The sequence below is a fragment of the Mobula hypostoma genome, chromosome 3 (assembly GCF_963921235.1).
Source record: "Mobula hypostoma chromosome 3, sMobHyp1.1, whole genome shotgun sequence".
Lineage (NCBI taxonomy): Eukaryota > Metazoa > Chordata > Chondrichthyes > Myliobatiformes > Myliobatidae > Mobula > Mobula hypostoma.
Window position 1 is genome coordinate 112,468,006 of NC_086099.1, and position 19,653 is coordinate 112,487,658.

The window sequence follows — 19,653 nt, forward strand, 5'->3', positions numbered from 1 at the left end:
CTGGCAGAGGATCACTGGGGTCTCCCTAACCCTTCCCGATATTTGTGATCAGGCAGAGAGAGGCAGGCTCTGAAGCACGGGAGAACTGGCTTAACGTTAAGAGCCTCACAGTTGGGTTAGACGATCTTAGCATTAAGAATTATAACGTTATTCCAATTATGGAAACACATTTGGTAGAAAGACCGGACCAGCAGCTTAATGTTCCAGTATATAAAATATATGTTGTGAAATTTGTTTTATGCCAGCAGTACAGTGCAATATATAATAGTTAAAACAATAAATTACAATAAGAACTATATATAAAAGCTTTCATTATCCTAGGGTATGGTTCCATCACACTTCAAAGCAGCAACCATCATACCAATCCCCCAGACGTCAGTGACAACATGTCTTAATGTCTACAGACCGATGACACTCACTCCCATAGTTGCCAAGTGTTTGGAAAGATTGGTCATGTCCTTATTCCTGGATACACTGGACCAGCACCAGCTTGCCTACAAGACTAATAGGTTAAATGAAAATGCCATTTCTATCACCCTTTATACTGTCTTGGAACACCTAGAACACAAGGACACCTATGTCAGGCTGCTTAACACCACACAACTGAACAAGCTGACTGTCAAGCTCCATAATCTAGGTCTTTGCACGTCAACCTGTAATTGGATCTTGGATTTCCTCATGCCCAGACAGTGAAACTAGGCAAGTTCACGTCAACATCAGCCGAGCCCTCCCCCAGACACTGAACACCAGTGGCCCGCTGTGCACTGAGCCCACTTCTTTACTCTCTCTTCACCTATGACTGCACTCAGCATCAAGAAGACAAAAGAGTGATAATTGATTTCAGGAAGACAAGAGGACCCCAAAAAGCCCCACTGTTCATAAATGGTGAAGTAGTGGAAAGGGTTGTCAGTATCAAGTTTTTGGGGATGAACATTACCAAGGAGTTCTCTTGGTCCATCAACACATCCTCAATAGTAAGGAAGGTGCAACACTGACGATATTACCTGAGGTGATAAAGGAGAACTAATCTGCTCCAAAAGTTGCTGGCTAACTTTTATCGATGCGTGGGAGAGCATACTAATGTACAGAATGACAGTGTGTTACTCTTGCTGCAGCAAGACAGATCACAAAGCACTCCAACGGGTGATTAGGCTAGCTCAGCACATCATTGGGATTCAACTTCCAGAATTAGAGACAACCTACATCTCTCAAATCCCTACTGCTTGCTCATAACATGATTAAGGACCGATCCCATCCCAGACATTGTCTGCCATCTGGTAGGAGATACAGAGGCACCTTAGACAAGACAGTTAGACTGAAAAACAACTTCTTCTCAAGGGCTGTTGTGCAGCTGAATAATGCTACATCTTACTTTGCCAATGGCTTTTGAATGTTATGGACTATTGGAATCTCTTGTTGCATGCAGGTATGGGAATTATTTTGAATTAAACCAATTACAACATTGTACAGTGAGCCACTGGTGTTCAGTGTTTGGGGGAGGGCTCGGCTGATGTTGAAGTGCTCTTGCCTAGTTTCACTGTCTGGGCATCAGGAAAGTGCCAGTGAGTGCATGGGCCAGTGAAGGAGTGGAGCTTTGAGGCTTTGACGAGGGAAGAGCCTTGTGACAAAAGTGCGAGTCTTTGGCTCGAGAGTCTTCAGCGAGGAAGTTGAGAGAGGAGACTACGCCACAGTTGGAGAGGGGGAGAAGTGGTGAGGAAATGACCGCTAGACTGATTCAGTGTGCTGCGTGCATGATGTGGGAGGTCAGGGACACTGATAGTGCCTCTGCCTCCTACAACTGTGCAAAATGTGTCCAGATGCAGCTTCTGAAGGACAGTGTTGCGGCACTGGAGAAGCAACTGGATGACCTCAGGTTCATCTGGGAAAACAAGAGTTTTCTGGACAGGACCTACAGTGAGGTCATTACACCGAGGATACCAGAAGAGAGAAGGGGGGCAACGATTTGGAAGGAAAGGATGCTTGAAGTACCGGAGACCCCGGGAGATATGCCTCTCGTAAACAGGTTCAAGCTCTTGGAAGCTGTCGGGACAGAAGTCACTGCCAGCCTGAGAGGTGGTCAGGTCTGCGAGTCGAAAATTGGCTCTGAAGCAAAGCCGAGGAGACAGACGTCAGGCAGAGCCGTGATAGTAGGGGACTCTATAGTGAGAGGTACAGAAGGGGGCTTCTGTGGCAACAGGCGAGATTTAAGGATGGTTTGTTGCCTCCCTGGTGCCAGGATCCAGGACGTCATGGACCGATTACAGGGAATCCTCAAGGGTGAAGGTGAACATCCGGAAATGTTGGTGCATGTCAGCACAAATGACGTGGGGAAGAAGAGGAAATACATTCTACAGAGTGACTTCAAAGAACTTGGAAGAAGACTGAAAAGCAGGACCTCCAGGGTGGTTATCTCTGGTTTGCTTCCAGTTCCTCATGCTGGAGAGGGCAGGAACACAGAGATAATGGATCTGAATGTGTGGCTGAGGAACTGGTGCAGGAAGCAAGGATTTACATTCTTGGACCACTGGGGTATGTTTTAGTCATAGTCATACTTTATTGATCCCGGGGGAAATTGGTTTTCGTTACAGTTGCACCATAAATAATAAATAGTAATAGAACCATAAATAGTTAAATAGTCATATGTAAATTATGCCAGTAAATTATGAAATAAGTCCAGGACCAGCCTATCGGCTCAGGGTGTCTGACCCTCCAAGGGAGGAGTCGTAAAGTTTGATGGCCACAGGCAGGAATGACTTCCTATGACGCTCTGTGCTGCATCTCGGTGGAATGAGTCTCTGGCTGAATGTACTCCTGTGCCCACCCAGTACATTATGTAGTGGATGGGAGACATTAACCAAGATAGCATGCAACTTAGACAGCATCCTCTTTTCAGACACCACCGAGAGAGAGTCCAGTTCCATCCCCACAACATCACTGGCCTTACGAATGAGTTTGTTGATTCTGTTGGTGTCTGCTACCCTCAGCCTGCTGCCCCTGCACACAACAGCAAACATGATAGCACTGGCCACCACAGACTCGTAGAACAAGGGATAAGGATGAATTGTACAAAAGGGACGGGTTGCATCTTAATAGGTGGGGGACCAGCATTCTGGCAGGCAGGTTTGCCACTGCAACACGGGTGTATTTAACTAGGTATTTGGGGGGAGAGGACGAACTGGAAATATAGGGATGGAGTTAAAGGGCAAGTGAGAATAAGAAAAGTTAAGAAAGACAACAGAATCATCGGAGCAGAAAGCTCAAGAAGGGATGTATGGCCAAGTGAGATAGGAATTGATATGGGAGGTGAGGGGAGTAATGAATTAAAAGTATTGTATATGAATGCACGGAGTATAAGAAATAAAGTGGATGAGCTTGAGGCACAGTTGGAAATTGGTAAGTATGGTGTTGTGGGAATAACAGAGACATGGCTTCAAGTGGACAGGGCCTGGGAAATGAATATTCAAGGGTATACGTCCTATCGAAAGGAACGACTGATGGGCAGAGGGGGTGGGGTGGCCCTGTTGGTGAGGAATGATATTCAGTCCCTTGCGAGGGGGGGCATAGAATCAGGAGACATAGAGTCAGTATGGATAGAACTGAGAAATTCTAAGGGTAGAAAGACCCTAATGGGAGTTATCTACAGGCTCCCGAACAGTAGGGTGTAAGTTGAATCAAGCGTTAAAATTGGCATGTCGCAAAGGTAATGCTACAGTTGTTATGGGGGACTTCAACATGCAGGTAGACTGGAGGAATCAGGTTGGTACTGGACCACAAGAAAGGGAGTTTGTGGAGTCCCTCCAAGATGGATTCTTAGAACAGCTTGTACTGGAGCCTACCAGAGAGAAGGCAATTCTAGATTTAGTGTCGTGCAATGAACTGGATTTGATCAGGGACCTCGAGGTAAAGAAGCCATTAAGAGGTAGTGACCATAATATGATAAGTTTTAATCTACAACTTGAGAGGGAGAAGGGAAACTCAGAAGTGTCAGTATTACAGTTGAACAAAGGGAACTATGGTGCTATGAGGGAGGAGCTGGCCAAAGTTCAATGGAACAATACCCTAGCAGGGATGACAGTGGAACAGCAATGGCAAGTATTTATGGGAATAATGCGGAAGGTGCAGGATCAGTTCGTTCCAAAGAGGAAGAAAGATCCTAAGGGGAGTAAGGGGAGGCTGTGGCTGATGAGGGAAGTAAAGGACAGTATAAAAATAAAAGAGAGGAAGTATAACATAGTAAGGATGAGTGGGAAGCCGGAGGATTGGGAAACTATTAAAGAGCAACAAAAGATAACTAAAAAGGCAATACGCAGAGAAAAAAATGAGGTACGAAGGTAAACTAGCCAAGAATATAAAGGAGGATAGTAAAAACTTCTTTAGGTATGTGAAAAGGAAAAAGATGGTTAAGACCAAAATTGGGCCCTTGATGACAGAAACAGGTGAATTTATTATGGGGAACAAGGAAATGGCAGATGACTTGAACAGGTACTTTGGATCTGTCTTCACAAGGGAAGACACAAACATTCTCCCAGATATAATAGTGGCCAAAGAACCTAGGGTAATGGATGAACTGAAGGAAATTTATATTAGGCAGGAAATGGTGTTGGATAGGCTGTTGGGTCTGAAGGCTGATAAGTCCCCGGGCCCTGATGGTCTGCATCTCAGGGTACTTAAGGAGGTGGCTTTAGAAATCGTGTACGCATTGGTAATTATTTTCCAATGTTCTATAGATTCAGGATCAGTTCCTGTGGGTTGGAGGGTGGCTAATGTTGTCCCACTTTTCAAGAAAGGAGGGAGAGAGAAAACAGGGAATTATAGACCGGTTAGCCTGACATCGGTGGTGGGAAAGATGCTGGAGTCAATTATAAAAGATGAAATTACGACATATTTGGATAGCAGTAACAGGATAGGTCCGAGTCAGCATGGATTTACTAAGGGGACTAATCTTCTGGAATTTTTTGAGGATGTAACTATGAAAATGGACAAGGGAGAGCCAGTGGATGTAGTGTACCTGGACTTTCAGAAAGCCTTTGATAAAGTCCCACATAGGAGATTAGTGGGCAAAATTAGGGCACATGGTATTGGGGGCAGAGTACTGACATGGATTGAAAATTGGCTGGCTGACAGAAAACAAAGAGTAGCGATTAACGGGTCCCTTTCGGAATGGCAGGCGGTGACCAGTGGGGTACCGCAGGGTTCAGTGCTGGGACCTCAGCTGTTAACAATATACATTAATGATTTAGATGAAGGGATTAAAAGTAACATTAGCAAATTTGCAGATGACACAAAGCTGGGTGGCAGTGTGAAATGTGATGAGGATGTTATGAGAATGCAGGGTGACTTGGTCAGGCTGGGTGAGTAGGCAGATGCATGGCAGTAATGTGGATAAATGTGAGGTTATCCACTTTAGTGGTAAGAACAGGAAGGCAGATCATTATCTAAATTGAGTTAAGTTAGGAAAAGTTGAAGTACAATGAGATCTAGGTGTTCGTACATCAGTCACTGAAAGCAAGCATGCAGGTACAGCAGGCAGTGAAGAAAGCTAATGGCATGCTGGCCTTCGTAACAAGGGGAATTCAGTATAGGAGCAAAGAGGTCCTTCTGCAGCTATACAGGGCTCTGGTGAGACCACACCTGGAGTATTGTGTGCAGTTTTGGTCTCCAGATTTGAGGAGGGACATTCTTGCTATTGAGGGAGTGCAGCATAGGTTCACAAGGTTAATTCCCGGGATGGTAAGACTGTCATATGTTGAGCAATTGGAGCGACTGGGCTTGTATATACTGGAATTTAGAAGGATGAGAGGGGATCTGATTGAAACATATAAGATTATTAAGGGATTGAACACGCTGGAGGCAGGAAGCATCTTCCCGCTGATGGGTGAGTCCAGAACCAGAGGCCACAGTTTAAGAATAAGGGGTAGGCCATTTAGAACGGAGTTGAGGAAAAACTTTTTGACCCAGAGAGTGGTGGATATGTGGAATTCTCTGCCCCAGAAGGCAGTGGAGGCCAAGTCTCTGGATGCTTTCAAGAAAGAGATGGACAGAGCTCTTAAAGATAGCGGAATCAAAGGTTATGGGGATAAGGCAGGAACTGGATACTGATTGTGGATGATCAGCCATGATCACAGTGAATGGCGATGCTGGCTCGAAGGGCCGAATGGCCTACTCCTGCATCTATTGTCTATTGTCTAAATATCTCTTTTCCTCAAACTGGAGTGGCACTGCGATCTCATTGTCTTGAGCTATTCTATTCTACTCTAAAAAATTAAATATTGTAAGTAGTGCAAACAGAGAAAGAAAAAAGAAAAAAAGTGAGGTAGTATTCAAAAATTCATTGTCCATTCAGAAATCTGATAATAGAGGGGAAGAAGCTATTCCTGAAGCATTGAAAGTATGCCTTTAAGCTTCAGTACACCCTCTTTGACAGTAGAAATGAGAAGAGGACATGTCCTGGGTCGGAGCAGGGGTTCCTTAACGACAGATGCCACCCTTCTGAGGCATCGCTGTTTGAAGATGTCCTCAATGGTGAGGAGGAAAGTGCACACAATGGAACAGCCTACTGATTAGGGAGAAGATAACAGCAGTAATCAGAATCAGAATCAGAATCACGTTTGTTATCACCAGCATGTGTCGTGAAATTTGCTAACTTAGCAGCAGCAGTTCAATGTAATACTTAATATAAAATAAAATAATAACAATAGTAAATAAGTAAATCAATTACAGTATATGTATATTGAATAGATTAAAAAAACAGAAATAACATATATTTAAAAAGTGAGGTACTGTTCACGGTTTCAATGTCCATTTAGGAATTGGATGGCAGAGGGGAAAAAGCTGTTCCTGAACCGCTGAGAGTGTGCGTTCAGGCTTCTGTACCTCCTACCTGATGGTAACAGTGAGAAAAAGGCACGGCCTGGGTGCTGGACGTCCTTAATAATGGACACTGCCTTTCTGAGACACCACTCCCTGAAGATGTACTGGTTACTTTGTAGGCTAGTAACCAAGATGGAGCTGACTAGATTTACAACGCTCAACAGCTTCTTTCAGTCCTGTGCAGTAACACCCCACCTCCCCCACCCCCAGTACCAGACCCCCAGATGCAGCCTGTCAGAATGCTCTCCATGGTACATCTATAGAAGTTTTTGAGATACCAAATCTCTGCAAACTCCTAATGAAGTATAGTCGCTGTCTTGTCTTCTTTATAACTTCATCAATATGTTGGGACCAGGTTAGATCCTCAGAGATCTTGACACCCAGGAACTTGAAACTGCTCACTCTCTCCACTTCTGATCCCTCTATGAGGATTGGTATGTGTTCCTTCGTCTTACCCTTCCTGAAGTCCACAATCAGCTCTTTCAACTTACTGATGCTCAGTGCAAGGGTGTTGCTGCGACACCACTCCACTAGTTGGCATATCACTCCTGTACGCTTCTCGTCTCCTTCTGAGATTCTACCAACAATGGTTGTATCATCAGAAAATTTATAGATGGTATTTGAGCTATGCCCAGCCACACAGTCATGGGTATATAGAGAGTAGAGCAGTGGGCTAAGCACACACCCCTGAGGTGCGCCAGTGTTGATCGTCAGTGAGGAGGATATGTTATCACCTATATGTTATCAGACTGTGGTCTTCTAGTTAGGAAGTCGAGGATGCAGTTGCAGAGGGAGGTACAGAGTCACAGGTTCTGCAACTTCTCAATCAGGATCATGGGATTGACCGTATTAAATGCTGAGCTGCAGTTGACGAACAGCATCCTGACGTAGGTATTTGTGTTGTCTACAATTAGAGGGGATATCTTGGAGAACATGTAGTTATCAGAGTAGGAAGTTTGCTGGAGTTACCTAAACTTAGAGGAACAGATATGTAAGCAAATCGCAGAAAGATTTAAGAATAACAGAGTTACAGTTTTGGGAGATTTTAAAATTCTACATATTGGCTAGGCTTGTCTTAGTGTAGGGGCTTAGATGGAGCAAACCTTATCATAGACAGATTTCAATAGTGGAAGAGGGCACCAGGTGAAGGCAATTGGGAGCAGAGCCTGCAGGTAAAATGAAGCTGAAAACTAAAAGAGAGTTCCTGGGAGTTTAGTAAAGGGTGAAAGGCAAAGATAGCAAGATTAGGGAATCTTGAACAACAAAGGACGTAGAAGATTTAATTGGAAATAAATTCAAATGCCAGATCAAGGGAGTATGGAGGAGGGATCATACGAAGGAGTTTAGTAGGGTAAAAAGAGGCCATGAAAAATCCCTGCCAAGTAAGGTTATGGAAAATCACAAGAAATTCTATAAGTGTATCAGGAGGAAATGAGTAGTCAGGGATTGAATAGGTCTTCTGAAAGACTAAACGGGAAATCTACGCATGGAGCCAGGAAATGTTATCTGAGTCCTAAATTAATATTGCATTCACAAAAGGAAAAGACATAGAAGATAGTGAGTTCAGGGAAGTGTACATGGATAATCTGGAGCAAAACAAAGGAGAAGGGTGTGTTACATGCAGACATCCCACCCTGCAAAAACTCTTTTTAGGGAAGTAGCACCCCCGCCCCCCCACAACCCCATATCTACCCCCCCTCCGTCGACCTCCAAGGGTGTACGTAATACTTTGTTTAGTGATTTTGTTTAACCTGTAAACCAAGTTGGGTATATGCAGCAAATGTGACATTAAAGTATGTACTTATATTGTATTATATTATATTATCATGTTTATTCTATTACAACTTTAAGCAAGTCTACAGGGAGTTTGGCCTCATCACGTAGGACATCAATAGCGTAGCTCCTTGGCAGCTAGCAAGCTAGTTTAAATCAGGGGTCCCCAACCTTTGCTGCACTGCGAACCGGTTTAATATTGACAATATTCTTGCGGACCGGGCGACCCGGGAAGGGGGGTTGGGTGGGTGTTAAACGCCACCGGAATATAGGTGATAAGTCAACTATAAGTCACTTTTTAGTGGCTAATACACTCAATTTCATTTCTAAAGGGGTTTATCTAACAAATTTAATATCAAACACACAGCGCATATTTTCCTCGCATGAATGTAGTGATAACAGTGGTCCCAAACCTCCGGGCCACAAAGAATGCAGCGGTACAGCAGTGGCCAGAACACACCCAGCACGTCTTTAAGAAATAAACAAGTTAATTGATTAGGTGCCGCCCGGCACATAAATGTCGGACCAGATCAGAGACGACGCAATCGGCAATTGTCTCTGATCTGGGCCGACATTTACGTGCTGGGCAGCACCTCATTAATTAGCTTGTTTATTTTGGCTTTTTTCTTAAAGATGTGCTGGGTGTGTTCTGGCTACCGCTGTACCGCTGCATTCTTCGCGGCCCGGAGGCTGGGGACCACTGAATTATAAGTCACTTATCAGTCAATAGCATCATAACATTTTAAGTAACGTTTGGATATTAAACACACAGCGCATATTTTCCTCATATGAACATATAAAATCATTGCAACACACCAATATCGCTGAATCAGTGGGAGCCCTGGGCTTGTTTTCCTGCAACAACACGGTCCTATCGAGGGGTGATGGGAGACAGCGGTACTCGAAGGAGATTTCTTATGTCCAGTCTAATCCGCAATTTAGTTTTCGTTGCATCCATTGCAGAAAACTCCACTTCGCAGCAATATGATGTTGGAAATGGAAGTAATGTTTTCGGTGCTTTCGTGGCTATCTCAGGATGTTCAGCCTTAACTTTGATCCAGAATGCTGACAGAGATGTTATGTCAAACATACTTTTCAGCCCGTCGTCATTTGCAAGCTCGAGGAGTTGACCTTTTTCCCGCACTGACACGGATGATTCACCGGGACATTCACAAATGGGTCATGGACCCATTCCTTTGCACGTCTTGGGTCACTGATGACCTAGCGTGCGTTCAAATTCACAGTATATGACAGGGAATGAGGAAAGGTGCAGGTGACTCATATCGTTTCATATCGCCAAATCATATCGTTTCCTCACGGCCCGGTGTTTGGGGACAACTCTTAGCACGAAGAGAGAACAATCAGGATGCTTGCTGTCCCTCTCCCTCTCAAAAAAATCTATTTCCGGGATATTGTATATAATTTCCGGGTGTCAGGGAGCCACTATCGATATGCAGGAGACTCCCCGAACTTCCAGGAGAGGTGGGGTGTCTGTACATGTCAAAGGACCCATAAAATTTTATAATTCCCCAGGGCTGAAAAAGACCTATATCAGATTGCTATGGGGAGCAAGAACAGCTTAAGTTACTCTAGAATGTCACTCAGAATCCTAGAAAGGGAACATAAACAGCTACTTGCATTACATTTTCATTGGGACACTATGATATCTCTCTTAGAACTTCTAAGATCCTGAAAATCTAGCTAACGATTTAACAGACATTTTGTGTCCACTCATAGGATTTTGTACTAGTAAACTGTACAGCAGAAGTAGAGGAGCAAATCTATGTTGTGTTTCCTGGGCTGTATGACATCAGGATCCCTCCTTTATTCTAATTACTTATATGAAGCAGCATAGATTTAAAGTAATACATGGAATAAAAGAGCTATTTCTTTGGTGGATTTCAATGTTAGATATTACCTTTGTCGATGAATCAACGACTGCACCTCTCTCCAATAATTCTTGAACAAGTTCCACATGTCCTTCCTTGGCTGCCAGGTGCAATGCATTGAGACCATTCTGCAACATAAAGGGATGTATACCACTATAAAGCTGCAGCACAGTTTATGTCATAGAACATTTATAAATATAAACGCTATTTAGATGGGCAAATACAAGAAATCAAATACACCATGTTATTCTCTGTAAACTTGAGCCACGGATGTAATAAAATTTTGTTTGTCTTCAGGTTGTCAGATTTGACTATGCCAAGTCAATCAGAATCAGGATTATTCTTGTGAGCAGTTTTCAAGAATTTCATAATCATCTTGAAATGGAAGGTTAACTCCTGGCTGTTTTCTGCTGGCTCACCTCCAGCAGATGTGAAGATTTTCTGGACAACTTTGTCACTGAATCTGAAGCCATTTGAGAGTCTGCTCTATATTTCCCTTCCTTCTCTATCTTTATAACGATGGCCACAAAAGAAATAAAATATGGAAAGAAACATTGAACTCGTATGGGTCAAGGAAAGTGGAAGTAGACAAACCAGATGTATTTGTTCTTGCCGTATGCTTGGAGGACTGGAGGCTACCATTTCATGCTCTGTAACCTGTAAGAGGGGGTGATTGAGGATGCATTTGGAATGCCTACAATCTCCCTGTTACGAATACTGGATCCCCATATAAATGTTGCAATTGTGGACACAAAGGTAATTTTGCCAGGGATTGTCCACAACCCAGACGGGTTCAATTGTCATTCAACCAGAGATGAATATATAGCCCAACGAAAGAATATTGCTGGGCCAAGGTGTAAAACACAATACCAACACTCACACACAATGCAAGGCACATTTAAGATAGCAAACACATATAAGATCTCAGTAAAATACAGTCACACTAAAACAATATAGTCCAAGACCCTGAGTTCATAAATGTTGCAGAAATCTGCAGTTGAACACAATACAGCATGTCTTCTGCCAAGTGAACAGCGGTGGGCGGGGGGGCAGCATCAACCCTACCATACCACCGCTGGTGGAGAGCACAGACTCCAACGCTTCTCTCCTGAGTGGCTGTAAACAGGCAACACCATGACTTCAGCACTCATCCTCGCTATGACTGAGACAACGCAGCTCCCTTGCCATCAGTTAATCAGAATTGTAGCATTCCACATTAACAATATCCAGCAGGATCTTGCGATCCAAAAGAAAGAAACTATAGGACGATCACTCGCTGTTAAGATTGCATACCGACTCCACTGACCCCAGCTCCTTCAGTTTCTCCACCAACGAGCAACTCACAGACACAGCAGCTACAGTTATTAATGTTTAGCAAGGTCTTGCGATCAGGAAAAAAGAGCGTTACACCTTTGGTCAAGCCCAAAGAAGCCACTGCACTCAAATGCACTGCCAGCTTACTGGAAGTTACCAGCTTGGGAATATTTTACCTGCAATGTAATGTCCAGGGCGCCAATGACTGAATCCGGATTTACCCTTGGGAACTCCAAGTCTCAGTTATGTGGTTATATTGTGGGAAGCGATTTTATGAGGAAAGCTGGTTTGAGTTTTGATCCGATTAATTTAATGATTTGGTAGTTTATTCCCTAATTCAATTTAAAGTTGTTCATAGAGCACATATGTCCAAAGATAAATTAGCTCTCTTTTATTCTCATATTAATCCTTTTTGTGATAGATGTCCGGGGCAGATAGCCTCTTTAACTCATATGTTTTGGTCTTGTCCTACTCTGGAAACTTTTTGGAGAGACATTTTTAATATTATCTCAAAGGTATTGAATATAGATATCTCTCCTCACCCTATTACTGCTATCTTTGGACTACCTAAAATTTCCAGTAATCTTTCTCCTTCAGCCCGTAGAATGATTGCATTTCTTACTTTAATGGCGAAAAGATGTATCTTACAACATTGGAAAGAGCTTAATGCTCCAACCACCTTTTTTTGGTTTTCTCAGACGATATTATGCTTGAATTTAGGGAAAATTAGAAGTAATCTTTATGATTCCTCACTTAAATTTGAACAGACCTGGAGATCTTTTATTCAATATTTTCATTTAATGTAATTTTTTTTCTTCTCTTTTTTGCTCCATATTCATATACCCTTCTTGTTTTTTTCACTGTTTTTAATGGAGGTCGGGTTTGAGGACGTGATTTTAAGTTCTTTAACTCTACTGGGTTCCAAGTTAGCCTATTGCTTTGCTTTGCTTTTAGTTTAGTTGCACGGTGGGTTTTTTTTCCTTTTCTCTATTGATATATATATATATATATATATAAATTAGTATACTATTATGTTACCTTAGTATGTTATGTTTAAATTACATTGTTTGTATCACTTTTTTTTTCTGTATTAATATCTCCTGTAATTTTATTATATTCTAACAGTGTATTAGTGCCTATATGGCTTACCTTTTTGTTTACTTATTCAATAAAAAGATTTAAAAAGAAAGAAAAAAGAATACAGTGTTGGGAATGTATGGTCATGCACTTTGGCAGAAGAAATGAAAGGGTTAAATAGAAACATAGAAAACCTACAGCACAATACAGGCCCTTCGGCCCACAAAATTGTGCCGAACATGTCCTTACCTTAGAAGTTACTAGGCTTACCTATAGCCCTCTATTTTTCAAAACTCCATGTACCTATCCAGGAGCCTCTTAAAAGACCCTATCGTATCCGCCTCCACCACCATTGCTGGCAGGCTATTCCACACACTCACCACTCTCTGAGTAACCATTTCAGCCCTGGGAAAAAGCCTCTGACTATCCACAAGATCAATGCCCCTCATCATCTTATACACCTCTATCAGGTCACCTCTCATCCTCCATCGCTTCAAGGAGAAGAGGCCGAGTTCACTCAACCTATTTTCATAAGGCATGCTCCCCAATCTAGGCAACATCCTTGTAAATCTCCTCTGCACCCTTTCTATGGCTTCCACATCCTTCCTGTAGTGAGGCGACCAGAACTGAGCACAGTACTCCAAGTGGGGTCTGACCAGGGTCCTATATAGCTGCAATATTACCTCTCGGCTCCTAAATTCAATCCAGGAGCTTTCCCAGTAAGTGAACAGTTCCATTCATAACATTGAGAAGCATCAAGAAGGATTTGGATTTCACTTATTCACTTATTAATCAACTTACTTACGCTATTAAATGGGAAGGATCGACAAAGGGAGTAAATTTGGCTTCCTGTCATCAAAAAAGCGACGAAACGGACTTTTAACATCGTAAACCACCAGGTTGTTGTTATGTCTCCCAATCGCTGTGAAAATGGGGGGACATCTCCCTCTCCCTTATTAGGGAGAGAGAACCCGTGGTTTGTCAAATGTCGGATGAAATGCGAAGCCTATGGGGTAACTTTGGTCTGTGTCTTCGTTATTGCTTAGCACACAGTTGGTCCGGGGGTTGGAACTGATGCGCTTTTTTTTGCTGGGGAGGATCGTTGCTCATTGCCGCTTATGTGCAGGGGGGAGCTGGGGGGGGACTTTGGGGTTCTCACGTTTAACTGTCATTCATTCTTTGGGGCACTTCTCTGTTTTCATGGATTTTTGCGAAGAAAAAGCATTTCAGGATAGGGGGCAAACACGAGGAAATCTGCAGATGCTGGAAATTCAAGCAACACACATCAAAGTTGCTGGTGAACGCAGCAGGCCAAGCAGCATCTCTAGGAAGAGGTACAGTCGACGGTTCGGGCCGAGACCCTTCGTCAGGACTAACTGAAAGAAGAGATAGTAAGAGCTTTGAAAGTGGGAGGGAGAGGGGGAGAGCCTAAATGATAGGAGAAGACAGGGAGGGATGGAGCTAAGAGCTGGAAAGTTGATTGGCAAAAGGGATACGAAGCTGGAGAAGGGAGAGGTCATGGGTCGGGAGGCCTAGGGAGAAAGAAAGGGGCGGGGAGGCCCAGAGGATGGGCAAGTAGTTAAAGTGAGAGGGACAGAGTCTCTTCCTATAGATGCTGCCTGGCCTGCTGCTTTCACCAGCATTTTTTGTGTGTGTTGTCAGGATAAGTGGGGTCTGACCAGGGTCCTATATAGCTGTAACATTACCTCTCAGCTTTTAAACTCAGTCCCACGATTGATGGAGGCCAATGCACCGTATGCCTTCTAAACCACAAGAGTCAACCTGCGCAGCAGCTTTGAGTGCCCTATGGACTCAGACTCCAAGATCCCTCTGATCCTCCACACTGCCAGGAGTCTTACCATTAATACTATATTCTGCCATCATATTTGACCTACCAGAATGAACCACTTCACACTTAACTGGCTTGAACTCCATCTGCCACTTCTCATCCCAGTTTTGCATCCTATTGATGTTCTTCTGTAACCTCTGACAGCCCTCCATACTATCCACAACACCCCCAACCTTTGTGTCATCAGCAAACTTACTAACCCATCCCTCCACTTCTTCATCCAGATTGTTCATAAAAATCACGAAGAGTAGGGGTCCCAGGACAGTTCCCTGAGGCACACCACTGGTCACTGGCCTCCATGCAGAATATGACCTGCCTACAACCACTCTTTGCCCTCTGTGGGCAAGCCTGTTCTAGATCCACAAAGCAATGTCCCCTTGGATCCCATGCCTCCTTACTTTCTCAATAAGCCTTGCACAGGGTACCTTATCAAATGCCTTGCTGAAATCCATATACACTACATCTACTGCTCCACCTTCATCAATGTGTTTAGTCACATCCTCAAAAAATTCAATCAAGCTCGTAAGGCACGACCTGCCTTTCGTTTCATTTCCCTGGATTAAGTTCTGAAAGCAATTTGTATATCCAGTTCAGATAACCATTTACATTTTCCTGTAATAAAAGCAAGAACATACAGTGGCTCAAGTAGTACCTGTGGACAGGGGGACAGAATTCACAATTTAGGCTCTTCTTCAGATCCTTGAACTGAAACATTAATTTTGATTCTCTTCACACAAATGTCGCTTAATGTGCTGTATGTTTCTAATGTTTTCTGTTGTTATTTCAGATTTCAATCTGTAGTTAGTTTTGATTTACAGCAATATTTTCCTGCTATGTTTTTGTTTTATAGCTTTCCTTCCTCATTGCAATCACAGAACTTCCTTTTCATTTTACCAAAGGCAGGGAAAATATAAGAAATCATTCTATAATGCCATAAATTGTGCATACCTGATTTGATGTGTTGATATCTATGCCTCCTTTGAGGTACTCAAGTACCTTATCAAGATTTCCTGCTCTAGCAGCACGAAGGAAGCTTGCATTACTGTCAGACTGAAAAACAGGAATAGCAATGGTTAGTGATATACTGATCCAGTAACCCATACTCACTACAGATGAGAACCACTACATATAAATGCCAGGAGTCTCAATGCAAGTCCAAAACATGACTGGATTGGGGCTGATTCCTGGGGACTAATTCCTTTCCTAAAATGATCAATGGGATACTCCATTCACAAAATAATGTTTTGGATCAGTCTATGCAGAGTTATTCAGTACAGCTTATCAAAATATGTGTTCTCTATTGTAAACAACACACATCAAAGTTGCTGGTGAACGCAGCAGGCCAAGCAGCATCTGTAGGAAGAGGTGCAGTCGACGTTTCAGGCCGAGACCCTTCGTTTCGGCCTGAAATGTCGACTGCACCTCTTCCTACAGATGCTGCTTGGCCTGCTGCGTTCACCAGCAACTTTGATGTGTGTTGCTTGAATTTCCAGCATCTGCAGAACTCCTGTTGTTCTCTATTGTAGATGGGCATTAACTGAGAGATAACTGTACAGGATGCCAACAGAAAAAGTAGTATGATGAATACTTCAACTATGATTGATTGTTGTGTAGTTAACCAGAAAAATCGAATCCTAGTAGTACTTTTTCTATAAATCTATGATGCATCTATGTAAACCAGCATAAAAGTGATACAGAAATCATTAGTAGTGGGTTCCCATATATAAAAGGTGTTTGCAAGAATAAGGGTCTGTTGAAAATACACAAGAAAAATAACACTTAAAATGAAAATCTACATCTGGAGCATCAACAACTGAACTCAACTTCTGTTATTCATGGTGAAACTTACTCCCCGTGTTTTCAAGATTTACTCTAATCTCTCCGTACCTTATATGCCAATGCTATAGAACGCAATCTCTACATCATTAATCCATGATTAGACTTCTGAATTGCATGCCTTTGTGTACCTAATCAAAATCTTGCAGATTCAGTTATACTATAACATCAATTCTCTAGTATTCTACCCCGTGGCTAATGCATCCCAAATGCCTTGTATTCTTGTACCATCTTCAGGAACTTTTGAACATGAGCACCCAGGTCCCTCTTGTTTAGGACCTTGTATTGCATCAGCTTTAGTTAAATGTGTGAATGGTAGATTCATTAATAGAACAATGAAAAAGGAGATGAAAAAGAAATAATAACTCTGGAACAGGAGCCACAAAAGATGGGAAGGAAAAATATGTTTAATAATGGAATTATATTGTAGGGTGGAAGAATAACAAATGAAGATCTAGGGATCACTGATCCTCTGGGCATTGAAGGTAAGTACTAACGCTTGGTTGGGAGAAGTTGATATCTGACCTGATAGAGGTGTAAAGATGATGAGAGGCATTGATCGTGTGGATAGTCAGAGGCTTTTTCTCAGGGCTGAAATAGCTAACATGAGAGGACACAGTTTTAAGGTTCTTGGAAGTAAGTACAGAGGAGATGTCAGAGGTAAGTATTCTTTTTAATGCACAGAGTGGTGAGTGCATGGAATGCGCTGCCAGCGACAGTGGTGGAGATGGATACGAAAGAATCTTTTAAGAGACTCCTGGATAGGTACATGGAGCTTAGAAAAATAGAGGGTTTGGGTAACCCTAGGTAATTTCTAAGGTAAGGACATGTTCAGCGCAGCTTTGTGGGCGGAAGGGCCTGTATTGTGCTGTAGGTTTTCTGTGTTTCTAAGTTACTGGGAGTGAAGGCACAAGAAATTACTTTGATACGGTTATAAGCCCAATCAACCTTACTAATGTAATATTTGACTACAAACAAAACAATATTTTAGAAGCTCCAGTCAGGAAAATGTATTAATCAGGGAAGATACAATGGAGATTGATAAAGACAAGTAGCAGGGGAGTTGAAGGAAAACCATTGTGGTTGCAAACTAATACAGTTTGCAACAGGTGCCTATGGATTGGCGTTGTCAGAAAGACACATAAAGGCACATGCACCACGAAACTGATTTCAGAGCCTTTTGCAAGTGTGATTACACCATCAACACGCGCAATGTTTATTTCCTCATTAATGACTAAAATTGGTGCAAATACGTGCAATTCACCAACCGTGTGTTTAGACACTGACAAGCAAGAATCAAATTCCACACAAAGTTACCAATCATAAAAGAATCAAAATGTTCCACTGGGATATCAATGTTTTTTACTTCCTAATATGCTTGCCTGACTGATTCCTGAACTACTTGCATAGTAAATCAGTTCAACACATCTCAGACCCTACAGCACCTTGGCATTTCTTCCTGCAATATGATCTGTGGCTTTGAGTCATGGAAGGGATACCTGACATGACTGCAGTAGTGGAGTAAGGTTAGGTGGTGAACACAACAAAGACAAGTATCCTTCTCATCACTGGCAGTTTTTATGTAGTTGATGTGGTTGTCATAGAAACAGTGCTCATAGTGGGAATAACACAGAATTTGTAAGCTCCACAGAAAGCTGTCTACAGGAGATGTGCAGGCAGCACTTCACAAGAAGAAAAATATGTAAACCAATCAATAAGGTAAAAATATCATGGATTTACTAATTCCAGATTGGATGTTAGGACAAAAACAGCAACTATTTACACTAGTTGCCAAAAATGGGTGAAGTCTAATGTGGAAACCTGAAGACACAAGAAATTGCAGATGGAAGAATTGACAGCAACAAAAAACACTGCACGAATTCAGCAGTCAGGCAGCACCTGTAGAGGGAAATGAACAGTCAACATTTCAAGTTGAGACCCTTCATTAGTCCAGATGAAAGGTCTCAACCCCATATGTTTACTGTGCATTTACCTCCATAGACACTGCCAGATGCATTATGTTTGTGTGTTGCAATCTACAAACCTATTGTTTCCACGAAATAGCTGGAATATCATCTTTGCCTCATCAATAGCTCTTCATCCCACTCCCAATTATGAATTTTTGAACCAAGCTTTAGGCTTTCTTTATGGTAATAATCTTTCAGTCCCTAACCCTTTGAATGGAAAATCTTACAAAAGGTTGTTGATTTGGCCCAGGACATCATGGGTAAAGCCCTCCCAACTATTGAGCCTATCTACACGAAACACTGTTGTAGGAAAATAACATCAGCGATCCCCACTACCCAAGCCATGCTTTTCTCTCATTGCTGCCATCAGATAGAAGGTATAAGAGCCTCTGGGTTTATACCACCAGGTTCAAGAACAGTTACTACACCCAACCATCAGGTTCCTGATCAAAAGTGGATATAACGACACTCATTTGCCCATCCATCGAGAGGTTTCCACAACCAATGATCTCACTTTAAGATCTCTTTATCTTGTTATCACATGTTCTTGTTATTTATTGCTATTTATTTATATTTGCATTTGCACAGCTTGTTGTCTTCTGCACTCTGGTTGATCTTTCACTGACCCTGATATAGTTACTATTCCATGGATTTGTTGGGTCTACCTGCAGGAAAATAATTCTCAGGATTGTATATGTACTTTGATAATAAATTTACTTTGTACTTTGAACTTTGGTTTTTTACTGCAATCATTTTCAAGTTTACTTTTCCAACTCAATTTTATGCATTCCTCATTAACCCACTTGTTTGCCTTTTTTTGCCAGCTTTCTGGAAGAACATTGGTAAAGAAGGGGTTAATCTCCCTCATCATTTTTCTTCACCAGAAATCCTTTTCCCAAACCCAAAGAATGATCCCAACAAATGGTTCCTTGTAACTTCCAGCATGCCTTCATAGCTTGTGCCCAGATCAGAAAAGTCTTCAGCCATTTTGTTTTCCTGATCTGCTGAGTACTTCCGATATTTTATGCTTTTACTTCATGCCTTAAAATGACCACAGTCAGAGTAGATATAAAGAATG

The 19,653-nt window shown here is 42.4% G+C and overlaps 1 protein-coding gene across 5 annotated transcripts in view; it reads right to left on the reverse strand.

Annotated features, from left to right (window-relative positions):
- Positions 1-19,653, reverse strand: part of LOC134344194 (ankyrin-2-like) — a 978,678-nt gene that overhangs the window by 554,196 nt on the left and 404,829 nt on the right. For all 5 annotated transcript variants that reach the window (XM_063043600.1, XM_063043603.1, XM_063043602.1 and 2 more), the window contains 2 exons: positions 15,721-15,822; positions 10,562-10,660 (listed from right to left, as the gene is read on the reverse strand). In XM_063043600.1, the coding sequence (XP_062899670.1) occupies positions 10,562-10,660; positions 15,721-15,822 (201 nt within the window). The remainder of the gene's footprint in view (positions 1-10,561; positions 10,661-15,720; positions 15,823-19,653) is intronic.